This window comes from Strigops habroptila, chromosome 11 (genome assembly GCF_004027225.2).
Source record: "Strigops habroptila isolate Jane chromosome 11, bStrHab1.2.pri, whole genome shotgun sequence".
NCBI classification, from domain to species: Eukaryota; Metazoa; Chordata; class Aves; order Psittaciformes; family Psittacidae; genus Strigops; species Strigops habroptila.
The window spans coordinates 33965607-33978002 of record NC_046360.1 but is presented as its reverse complement, the minus strand read 5'-3'; the positions used below and the strand labels follow the sequence as shown (position 1 = coordinate 33978002).

General features: G+C 46.8%; 1 protein-coding gene across 1 annotated transcript in view; it reads right to left on the bottom strand.

Annotated features, from left to right (window-relative positions):
* Positions 1-12396, bottom strand: part of CADPS (calcium dependent secretion activator) — a 212168-nt gene that overhangs the window by 159302 nt on the left and 40470 nt on the right. The window contains 1 exon segment of the mRNA XM_030502201.1: positions 7765-8097. Coding sequence (XP_030358061.1) covers positions 7765-8097 — 333 coding nt within the window.

Genomic DNA, 12396 nt, shown 5'->3' with positions numbered 1-12396 from the left:
TTCTAGCCTGGTTTCTGTAAAGGGGCTGTAAAACCAGAAGATGTCCATAGTAGGATCAGAACTGCAAGTTCCTAGTGCACAAAAACATACATCCCCAACTGGCAGCTAACAGGGTTAAAACACCCTCTGATTAAATGAAAGCATCTTTAATTAGTTTAATTGACCATGCCTCAGCCAAGACCATCTGCTCAGCAGTATTCGCCTGCTCTTTGCAGGAACGATTGATCAGCCATAGCTAGAGAATACAGCATTAGGCTACATCAGATTTATTTGGTTTAATAGAAGAGCTAATTTGCTTTAAATTTAATTACAGGGGCCAAGATTACTCTCTAAGTCCATAGCAGCAGAGAACATAAGCTGATCCTACAGCTAATGGATGCACATGTAGGTCCAGACATGTCTGTGCAAATCAGACACTTGGTGATGACAGCCTGGGAGAGCAGGTCCCTCCTTGGCAGAGAGCAATTGCTGTGGTTTCCCCACAAAAGTGGCCACCCCACATGTGCCATGTCTCCTTCAAACCATCTGAGCTTTTCCCACAGCTCTCCATTGGATGCTGCAGCAGACATGTCCCATCTCAACCACCTTTTCTGCTCCTAAAGACACCAAACCAGGTATCACGCATAGGGTTGCTGTTTCCGCACCATATGGTACCAACAGGGACAATCAGGGGACCACTCTCTACCTCCTGGGTGACTTCCATCAGCAAACCACTCCCAAACGGGGTGGCTGGCAGCCGAGGGTCCCGCAGAGCCAGACAATCACACCCCAGCCCTGACATTGCACTGTCCCTCTCAGTTTCTCCACCCTCCTGTACCAACATCATTCAACATATCACACCCTGAGCCAATGAAGAAGGGCAACTCCCCCTCCTCCCCGAAGGACCACGTGTATTTACGTTGTGTTATTATGAAGTGAGAAATTTCATTCAGTTCCCAATGCTTTTTCCTGTTACAATTTCCCATCGGGCACTAAATCACTGCTGTCTTCGGGAGATGCTGGAGCCCTGACAGGCGTGCTGCGGCTGCCACTGCCTGCCACAGGAGTAATTACAACCCTGCAGAAGGCTCCAGGCTGCCATTTCCGTTTCCATGGAAATAAATACTGAATTACTGAAAACAGAGTACGATGCTTTATGGATTTTGAGGCTTTTGATCATCTCAAAACCATCTTAACACATTTTTATTGGTGGTGGATTTCTTTGTGGGGGGGAAATAATGCTCACAGTGTGAAAACAGGAGCAACTGAGAGGTGCTTTGAAGGACTGAAAGAGGGGGAGAGAAAAAGGTCTGTCTGATGCCCTGGGGATTTGCAAGGGGAACAGCAGCACTGACCAAAGCTGCTGGTTGTCCACAGCATCCAGGTATCCAGCCCTGGAGAGAGGAGCCCATGAAGGCTCATTGGTCCTTGCGTGCAGCCCTGGCTTGCCGCCACCATGATGGTCTGTTTCATAGAATCCCCGACTGGTTTGTGTTGGAAGGGACCTTAAAGCTCATCCAGTTCCAAGCCCCTGCCACAACAGGGACACCTTCCACTAGACCAGGTTGCTCCATGCCCTGTCCAGCCTGGCCTTGAACACTGCCAGTTTGCAGGGAGTCTTGAGGCTGAAGCAAACCTCTTGCCCTTTTGGAGGGATCAGTGTTAGTGCTTAAATGCCCAGCACTGCAGATGGCCATTTCACAGGCATTGAGCTTCAAGATGAAGCTAGAATAAAAAGCAACTGCTTTATGTTCCTCAAAAAGGATGAAGAAGGAGCAGAAAGGAGTGATCTGATACTAAACCCCTGGATCTCTGAATTGAAGAGAAACAGAGATGCGCACAGACAGGTAACTCCATGCTGTGCACAATGACCCTGGGGCTCAACTCTCATTACAAGGCAAGGCTGTGAATTTTTCATCACAACAAACTAAACGAAATACTTGGATACACACAAACCAAACATCTATTCTGAGGTCACCTAAACCTTCATCTCACTGTCTGAGCTGTTACAGCGCCTCACGGGAGTTTCTGTCCGTACCTGTTTCTCCCTAACTTGGGCTGAACGTTCCAAGTACCACCGCAGCATCTCTGCAACAGGCTCAACGCATCACAGTGAGTCAAGAAACAAACCTGAACTGCAGAGATGAGAGAGAGACAGGAGGCGAGACACCATCTCAGCGGCTTATCTTTAATACTGACATGAGCTAAAATCAAACATTTGATTCAGGACAGAAATCCTAAAGATCTTTTCTGTTAACACTTCCGAAACCAATTTTTTTGGCAGGGGAACTTTGTGTTTTGTGAGAAATGTCAGCCTTTGGACACAGTGTCCCAATTCAGCTGCTAAAATAAATGTCAAAACAGTGCATTCCAATTTTAAGCCAATTGTGGTCGGCAAAATTTGGGTTGAAATGTTTCCTAACTAAAATCACAGGACCCCAAAACTTATAAAACAATTTGAATTATGCTTGTAAGAGGCTTTCATCCCTTTGTGTGAAACAGCAACAAGACAACAATGGGACTTGGTCTGTGTTGTAGCCCATCCGCACATGCATGCCTCTGATATTTTACCTTCTATCTGGATGGACAGGAATAGATGCTGAAAAACCACAACCATGTATTCCTGTGTACAACTCACCAGGTCTGACATGCATGTATTTAGCTATTTGTTTTCAAATCTAATATCTAATGGAATTCGATGAAATTGGAAGCTTAGCATAGGGTTTTTTGCACATTTAACAGTGTATGGGACACTTCACACCCAGGAAAGAAGAAAAAGGTTGATTGTGAAGCCTGTGAACTCACAGTCCTGCAGGGACAGCCCAGAGTCTTCCTCCAAAGCAGCACGATGGAAGCATTCAGCTCACCAGAGATGTGGCCTGGACATGAGCTACTGTTGCTGGATTAACTGAACAGTGCTGTACTAGCTCTTTCTCACTGTAGCTAAAAATGACTTTCAAACACAGCTTGAGATAGGAAAGTAAATCACTGCCCTACAGCTGGGGAAGAACAAGGCGGGAGAACACCACAGCCTGATTTTCAGAGCTGCTGCTGCAATTCAGCCCTTATGAAGGTCAGTGGGAAACACAGGGCTTGTGCCCAAGGAAATGCTGACTGCGGCAAGGACCCAACTTTGGAAGTGCCCAACACTTACAGAAAATAGCTTCTGTAGGACTCTCCCACAGCCACAGGTTAATTGCAAAGCAGAAGAGCTAAATTCAACCCTTGCCAATGGGTTCCGGACCAGAAACCCAAGACTGAAACACGCTTCTCCCTCCACAATGCCTCTCGAACAGTGGAGGAGCTCACTGCTGGAGCCAGATACTCAATTCCCACACTGACTCCAGTGGAGCAGAAAACATCAAGCCACACAATGTGTGTTATGCAAAAAACTTAAGCCTCTGTGTATTATTTAAAATGTTCTAGTCAGAGGTTGTGCTTAACACCACCGTTATCTCTACAACACCACTTCCCATCTCTGTTTCCTAAAAGCCTTTCCAACTGCATCAATCCCTTTTGCTCTGTTGCTATCTCAGATCCTGCCCTATCACCACTATCACATTAAGAATACACTTATCTCACACCACCTGGGGATATGGTATTAAATTAAATAATCCCTTTAGCAATCATCCTCCTTCTGCACAAACAAAATATTAGTTCAGAAGTGAATGGAAATGCTGTCCCAGTGATGTAATTGTTATGCAATTAGTGAGTATGATGTAACAGGAGGCTACAGAGAGAAAAGCACCTTCTTCCAGACAGCAGCAGAAGTTCAAGCTAATGTTTGGGGCTCTCAGCACTGTTCCTGCTTGTGCTTTAGGATGACAACAACTAGGGAAAACCTTCTTACCCCTCGCCTCACTGCACAGCCTCTGGGGCAGTTTCACTCTGCACACCAAAGCAAGGGAGAGCACAGCAGCCCAGCCAGCCCTAGCTGATGGAAGCAATAGGAGAAGCTTTGCTTTTCTAAGTACAAGTGATTGACTCATAAACTGCATTAACAGCACCACAAAGAGCAATGGCATTCAGATGCCCTGCCAGGGAAAAGGCTCTGTTTCCCAATTCCACCCATGAATGGCAGACAAACGTAGGTTAAAAGCAAGTGTAGCTTGTACTGTGCCAAACCACTGCTGGGAAACCTGTGATTGCCCCCAGATTTGTTTAGGAGCTTTGCTCAGTCTCACTGTAAAGCCTGTGGCTGGCACCATGGCAGGCTGAGAGCCAGGGTCCATGGTGGGCTCTGGCAGGAGCTGCCTGTCCACTGCCCGAGGCAGGAAAGCAAATGTATTAATCACCCACATGAGCACTACTTGAGCCTGCACAGTGTTTCTGGGAATACTGTAATTTCCTCATAGCCAGCAAAATACCAGACAGTGTTTTATTTAAAGCTCATCCACAAACAGAAAATATAAAATAGTTTGTTCTTATCAAACTGCTGAGAAACTTCAATTGAATTGTTAAGAAAAAGATTTAAGCTGTGCTTCCAATTAACTCTGATGAGACAAAGAGTCAGAGCAACAAGTCAGTGTGTCTTCACAGGGAGGCAAACAAGCACTGCTGAGGCTGACTGTAACCAAAATACAATCCAGACTGAAACAAAACAGCATGATGGGAATAAATTATCATTCGTAGGGGTTATGAAACTCCTGTCCCAAAGCCCAGCGGGTGAGCTCTGTGCTGCATGGTATGGCTGCAGGCTGAGAGGTGTTTGCAAACCCACCTGGGAAGGGAGCTTGCCGCTGGTTTCAGGACAGGCTGCAGGGCAGAGGTGTTTACAGGAGATGGCTTGTCAAACAGAGACAGGCAGATGTGGCAAATGAAGATTAATGAAAATGCAAAGCAGTGGTGGTGGCGTGGAGAGAGACAGCAGCTGGAAGGATCCCAGCCCTGCCATGCACACAGCACAGGTATCTGCAAAGCAGGGAGCTGTTCTTATCCTTCAGCTGCCTCCGGTCCTCTCCCACCCAGTGCCCATCCATGCTGCTGCAATGCTCTACAACTCTCCTCTCTCCAGATATCCCTGGTTTAGTGCTGTAACACCAGCAGGTGCCTTTGGCTCCCTAATTGATGTCAGACTTCCCACACAGGAGATGCTGCCAGTACAGAGCAGCTCAGCACAGTCCAAGGGGTTACAGCACGGCAGAGTTTCCAAGCCACAAAGGGCAGTGCCCAGGGGTTGACTTGCATCTTCCAGCCTGCAGCAATTGGGCACCCAGCTGCTGCTCTGGCTTTGAAATCTGCCCTGGGTGAAGAGCAAAAGCTTTTGGAGTAGAAAATAATTTGCTACTAAAGTTTCGGAGGAAAAGGGAAAAATTTCCCTTTTCGGGGCTGATGCCAATGCTTCATCATGAGAGATCAGGAAGAAACTCTCATGGGGGAAAAGGGGCAGGTTACCAAATCACTGCTTTCTCATTTCCTGCTCTCTCCTGCAGCTCTACTGCAGAAAACATGCTAGCCAAGTGGTGTGTACCTTTAACTATTGCCAGGAATGACCCATACAGGCTAAGCAAACAAAAACATTTGTAGGTTGATAGGTTTTACTTACACCCTACAACAGACCGGCTGCAAGTGATGGCTGAGACCCTGCAGGAAGGAGTAGTGGTCAACAACAATTCTGGTGCTTCCCAGCAAGATAGAAGTGCAAAGCAACTACTTCTGCTCTCCTAAGGGCTGCTGATGGTCCAAGAGCTCCAGAGATCCCTCTGGTATAGCCCAGATGACATGACCACAGGTAGCACCGAAATAAGGGTCCTCTACAGCAAAGCCTGCAGTTTCCCTGTGTGCTCACTGCTGCAACCCTGCGGCATCTAACAGGGGAAGGAACAGCAGCAACCAGCTCCCATCCCATCATGCCAGCACCACAGCACTGTAACCACTCGTGCTGTACCCCAGAAAAACATCAAACGGCTGAAACACTGCTGGCCTTGCAGCTTTCTGAGCCATATAAAGGACTTTCCCTCTGCATAGTTAATCCTCACTATTCAGGTATTAAATCCAGAGTAACTCCCGTGCTAATATTCACTTTCAACAGAAATTACATCTTTCTCTAAAAGCTTAAATTACAGGTTTGCTGCCTCCAAGTATTAGGAAAAACCCAGAATTAAATCCTTCACTTTCAGAGTAAAACCAGGACCTACTGCAGGAAACAGGTTGCTCGATGCAACAGGGCAATTTATGGGGAGCAGCCAGTGGGTTCATAGTGTCAGCCAGACATAAGCAGACCTCATCCACAAAGCAAGGCAGTCATGATTAAATATTGTTTTATGCATCACTGGGAACCACAAAGCAAGAGCGTAGGATCACTCCCATGCTCATACAAAACCAGCCTAGTTCCTTAGCCAAGCACAGGTCAAGGGAGGATGAGAGACATGGGGCTTGAGTTGGTTAGAAAACCAAAACACTACAGAACTGACTCAGCTCTCAACACATCACTGAAAACATTATGGGTTTGATTTTAAAGAAGTCCTCCAAGACAGGATGGAGGGACGAAATTTGGTTTGAAAACATTATTTATGAGGACTAATGCAGTCTTTGCTGCTTCCTTTTTCCTATGAAGATGCCTTACTCAGGAATGTTTATTATCCTCTGCTCCCTCTGCCATTAAGGCCCGAGATGAAGAACAAATGCAAGATAAGCTCTTTACAGGAGAAAAACCACAGATCTAACAATTTTCTATGTCCTGAAAAGAATTCAAACTGTCTGGACGTAAGATGGACAGAATTAGTCTCAAATGTATTCATTTCAACAAGAAGTTGAACCTCTGAATTATGGGGAAGAGACTGAGGTCTGTAAACTTTCCACGGCATCACCTTACCCTCCCCGTGACTCTGACATCCTTTATCCTGCCTGTGATATTTATATCTGATTGCAGGGGACTGTAATCTGGGTCACCAGCAGCCTGGACAGCCACCGACAGCCCTCAGCAAGAGCTGCTGGAAATGTGAGCAGCACTGCAGAGTCCCAGCTCCCTGCCTCTGGGGAATGGGCTGGTACTGGGAGGAAAACAAGGAGAAGAATCGGAAAGGTTTTCCTCTATCTGGGAACTCTGGAACAGGTTGCCCAAGGATGTTATGCATGTTCCATCCCTGGCAGTGTTCAACGCCAAGTTGGACGGAGTCTTAGGTGACATATTTTAGTGTGCGGTGTCCCTGCCCATGGCAGGGGGTTGGAACTGGATGATCTTAAGGTCCTTTCCAACCCAAACCATTCTATGATTCTATGAACTCTTAGTGCAAGCAGAGCCACCCTGAGGTCATGGGGACTTGGGACACTCTCTCCCTCCACCATGGGCCTGCAGTGGTCACAGAGATTCCCTCTGTTTAAGGAGAGCCTGTACAACAACTTCAAGAAGTAAGTTTGCATAAGACATCCACCTCAGGGGCACCAAAGCTTCCAGTACTAATAAGGTTATTGCAGGCTGTAAGAAGGTACTTCTGTCATTTAGATTGGTGATGTGACAGTGGAAAGGCAAGCGAGTCACAGCAAAACAGCCCACTTAGGCACAACCAAAGACCTGCTCATCCAGACACAGAGCTGGAGGAGTAAAATTTTCCCATCTCAGCAATCCTATGGGATTTCAGGAGAAAAGCAGCATAAGCCAGAGAGAACAAAACTGGCAGTGCAAAAGTCCCACCATGAACCAAAACTTCTTCCTTAGCGAAAAATCTCTCAAAACCAGTCTTGTCCGACCCAGTTCCCAGTTCATAACAGCAGCATTTCCTATTGGCAAGCCCTTCCCCAAGGAGCACTCTGTCATTCCCAGCCAACCTGGCAGAAGGCCCTTACCTGACACGCATTGTACAGAAGCTGATGCTCAAATTTCTTGATCCCCAAAATGTTCTGGAACATCTCGTAGAGCTGCTCCTTGCTGAGGATGAGCTCCGAGGCAGCGCTCGCCGTCATCCTGGCCTGCTGCTTGCGGGGATCCTCCTCCCCACGGTAAATAGCATCAAACTTTGCCATCCAGGAGCTCAGCACCGTCTCCTTGCTGAGGCCATCAATTTCTGGCAGGCTCCGCACCCTCTTCTCAATGTGCTTCTTGAAGACCTCCCGGGAGTCATTCGCTGAGCACCCTCCGCTTTGCACCATCCTGGCAACGCGGTCGCTCTTCAGGAATACCTGCAAAAGAAGGGTGACTTCAAATGGTGTCAGTTAAAACACTACTAAATCCCCCTTAAGTACCACAAAGTGTGGTGTCACTGCTGGGAAGCCTGGCTGTCGGCACGCTTTCCATCTCCACGCTCAACAACCACATGTTGCCAGATGGACAGAGGTTTCAACTGTGCTCTGGGAAGTGTAATGAAATCAGGTGAAGCTTCTGCTTTGTGTCTGTTAAAATGGAACATTTTGATGCAATTAGGATTCAGGAGATGTTGTGGTTGCACCTCACCAGATACGTTAATGCCCTTTGGGAAAGCAGGATTCTATTTTCCTCTATCAAAGGTTTTAATAAGGAAGTTATTGCACAACTGCATTCACCTAACCAAGTTCTGCCCCGTTAGAGGGAGCCCAGTCATCCTGTTCAAGTGAACAGCATTGCATCTATCTGAATAGCATCCCATCCATCTGGGAAACCTCTGACTACTGCAAGGACCAGGCCCACATCAAGCTACTACACTGGAGGAGATCTCTGCAGTGTCACAAGATGGCACTATATTAAGTAGTTTATTGTTACCTTCAGTTAAATAACATGTACGTCTCCACTTCTTTCATACTCTGTTTTTTCAACCTGGGCAACCAGCACTGCAAGAGCACTGTTAAAACACCCCAGGAAAGGACAAGGATGCTGTCCTGATCTTTGCAATCTGATGAGTAAACATCAAAGCAACTCAGACCACTAAAAGTTGCCATGACCACAGGTGGATGAGGCCAAATCCCTTCTCGCTCCAGCTCTGCTGATATAGCACAGGATGGTTCAGCACGGGTTGAGGCTGCCTGGAAAGGCTCTGCAGAGAGAGCACATACAAGGTGCAGGATGCTGACAGCAGGAGGGAGGTGGAAGGTGTTTGATGAAGATGCTCTTCCCACTGCAGGAGCAGCAGAAGGGTCAAAACATAACAGACTCCTGCAGACCAGGAGATGCCATGGGAGCAACACTGAGCTGAAGGGCAAGAGAGGAACAGGGGGATATTGTGTTGGCTCTCATCTCCTGAGTCCTGAACACAAGAGAGCAATTGATGCCCAGGAAGAACTGCTGTTTTATTAATGATGCTGAGAACCAATAAATGCAGCAGGCTGGCAAGAAGCTGTGCCAGCACAGGGGTGTATCTGTCATGTCTCAATAATTAAAGAGCTTGAAGATGACCTAAGGACATAGTAGGATTTTTTTTCCACACCTCTCAAAAACATAGCATTCCATGTTCCCAGATGCTTGATGGCACAGGCATCTGTTGGCAGTGGTAGAGGGTTTTGCTGCAGGACCAGCCCCAAAATGATGCTGCTGAAGAAGTGATCTGTTTCCTTTCAACATCACCATGCTGGGGAGCACTCCCTGCAGACAGAACAGCCAAGATGCCACCAGCAGCCTCTTCAGTCCATGATGAAACAATACCAGCATGCACGTTGTTTCCTTAGAGAGTTTAAATGGCATTGATAACCCAGGTGCATGCAGGTGCTTTAAACTAATAGGTGAGAGCTATCAAAATCCTAGCTCCCAACACAGCCAAGGAAGTCCCCAGCACAATGACTTGGAGAAGCAGTGGGAGGTCATGGACAATGGCCACACTGCAGCATCCTTAGCTCTTACTTTCCCTCTGTAATCATCCAGATGCCTTTGCTCTGACCCTCTGAAACAGCTCTAATGACCTCCCATACCTGCCAGCACCAGTGGCTGTTGTTATCTGTGTCCTCACCCCCATCAGAGGGGTGACAGCACTGCAAGCAGAGGGACCTGACTCCTCATCTGCCCTCAGGCCTGGGTGCAGAGCAGCAGCCAGCAGAGGAAAGGACGGCTGGGGCTGGCAGGGAGCAGGCAGGCGCGGAGGAGAGCCAGCCAGACACAAAGCAGCAGGAAAAGACCGTGAAATAGCAAGATATAAAAAGATAAAAGAGGTGTTTTGTCCTGCAGAGCAAGCTGCTTTCTTTAGCAAATACCCGGAGCATCGCCAGGCTGTCAGACTGCCTTGCAGCACTGCCAGGAGTCAGGAACTGCTGGAGCAAAATCCTGGCGTGGGTGCATACACCAGCACACACACGATAGCTGACCTCTGAGCTGGGTCAGGCGTCTCCTGTCATATCCATAGATGAGCCCTCCATGTCATGTGCAGCCCTGGTTCTATCTGCCCACAGCAGACTGGACATGGGTCTAACCAAGCGTTTCCATAATACCCACTGAAGGGACTGTTGCTTAAAGTGCTGGTTGACAGACGAAGCTTTACTCATCAGAAGTAAAAGAACATGAGAAAAGCTCTTCTGGAATGTCTGTTAGAACGTGCTGGGCCTGTCTCACACACACACACAGGTCTGCGGCATTCCTGCAGGCACAGCAGTGCTTTGTAGACCAGCAGCAGAGCCTGTTCGGATCGCTCAAGCATTTAACCTTGAACCAGTCTAAGACTGACAACCACATGCTTACCCCTTGACGGCTGATTTAACAGGAGAAACACATACAAACACATTCAGGGCAACAGCAAATGCGTTCCTGACCTACACTGTCATCTTTACCTCTTTTTTCCTCCAGAAAACAAACAAACTACACCCAAACAAAACAAACAGAAATCACCAAAATCCAAACATTCCCCAGATAATGAACCTATTCTGCGCTGTTTATGGACTCCTTAGAAACACCAGCCATGTCCTGCACAGAGACGGCCAGTTTCAGCTGAGCAAAACCCCCAGTTTTAGTATTTTCCAAGCCATCAGGCAGCTTTAGAAGTCACTACCCAAATGTCAAATTCTAGACAGTGTCCATCCAATGGACAGTTAATTGCACAAAACTGAGATTTGCAGAAGTGGAGATAAATTAGATCTGCTGTGATTGCATCATGGCTCAACCAAGGGTGGGCACCTCCCTGCAGGGAAGGGAGGAAAGAGAAGACCATCAGCAGAGAACACTGTTCAGCACTGAGAGGGGGCAGAGGCTTTGCCTGGTGCCAGTACAGATGGTGCTGAGGAAGAGACACGTGGCCATGCTACAGCTGCACAGAAGTACATGGCTGGAAATTAAATGAGACCAACAGTTAAAGAGGAAAAAAAGGAAGGACTCCGAGTGATGCATTCCACTTTTTGTGGCCTGCTTATATAGGCCAGAGCCAGTGGAGTGTCCAGTTGAACCAAAGACACAGGGTATGCGGACATCTAGTGCTGATCAACTGCTCTTCGTAAGGGATCACTTGGGGTAATTATACAGCGCAGGACTTCCCAAGCTGGTAAGGACACACTTTCAGCCAGACCCACCAGTGAAACAGGGATGTATTTTGCCTCTTTTTAAGCAGTTCCCTTTTCCTGCCCAATAGTCCTATCTGAACAGATTACACTGCTTTTATATCCTAAAATGCAGCTCAGGTCATCTTGAAAGTTTTCCCTGAGAGCATCTGTTTAGTGAAGCAGTAATAAACTGATAATCCCTTGGCAATTTCTTTCCTGATAAGAGATGTAAATTACTCTCAGCTTCCTTCCTGTAGAGAGAATGATGGAGCAGTAACTACTAGGCTGGTGTAATAGAGTTAATCCACAGATAATTTGTGCTTTCCTTACACAGAAGCAGCTGCTGCCATTTTTTATAGAGTTAAAATTCTCTTCAGTTTTAGTATCTGATTTTGGTCCCCTCTTAGATTCCACTTCCAGAGAAATATTTTATGTAGGCAATTCAAAATCTTCACCTTTTATGACAGAATAGGTCTAGGGAGAAAAGAGAAATGGTTTGCAGAAAGGCTAGCAAAAAAATAAGTGACAGTCCTCATACAAATCACAAGCACTGATTTCCTTCAAAAACAGAAGCTCTTTCCCTCTGAGAAAGGCTATGAAAGGCAGCATTAAGGGCTGCATACAAAGAGGTGCAAAAAACCAGACATGCATAATTACTCTTTTGCACAATTATGAATGATGCTTCATATTCTTTGGCATCGTTTAGTTTTGTAGATGTGCATCCTCCTCCTTTCCCCTTTGCTTTGCAGCATTTGTCATCCAAAGAGAAAAGACGCTTCCTGAAAATCCCAAAATCAGTCAGACACAACGGAAAAGCTTCAGCAAGAACTGAATGTGCTGCTCAGTTTTCTCTTGGTATTTTTCACAGGGAGCACATGACATTTATTTTATATTGTGCCATCTTCTCTGGTTTAAAGTACACTGTTTCAAAGCACCAGGAAAACACTTTTCATCTCACAGGAAGGGTGATCTTCCCATAATTAAACTATAAGATACACCATGGTAAGGGTTTGCCACAGTTGCTGTATGGTTGCATATTCAAACTCTGAACCT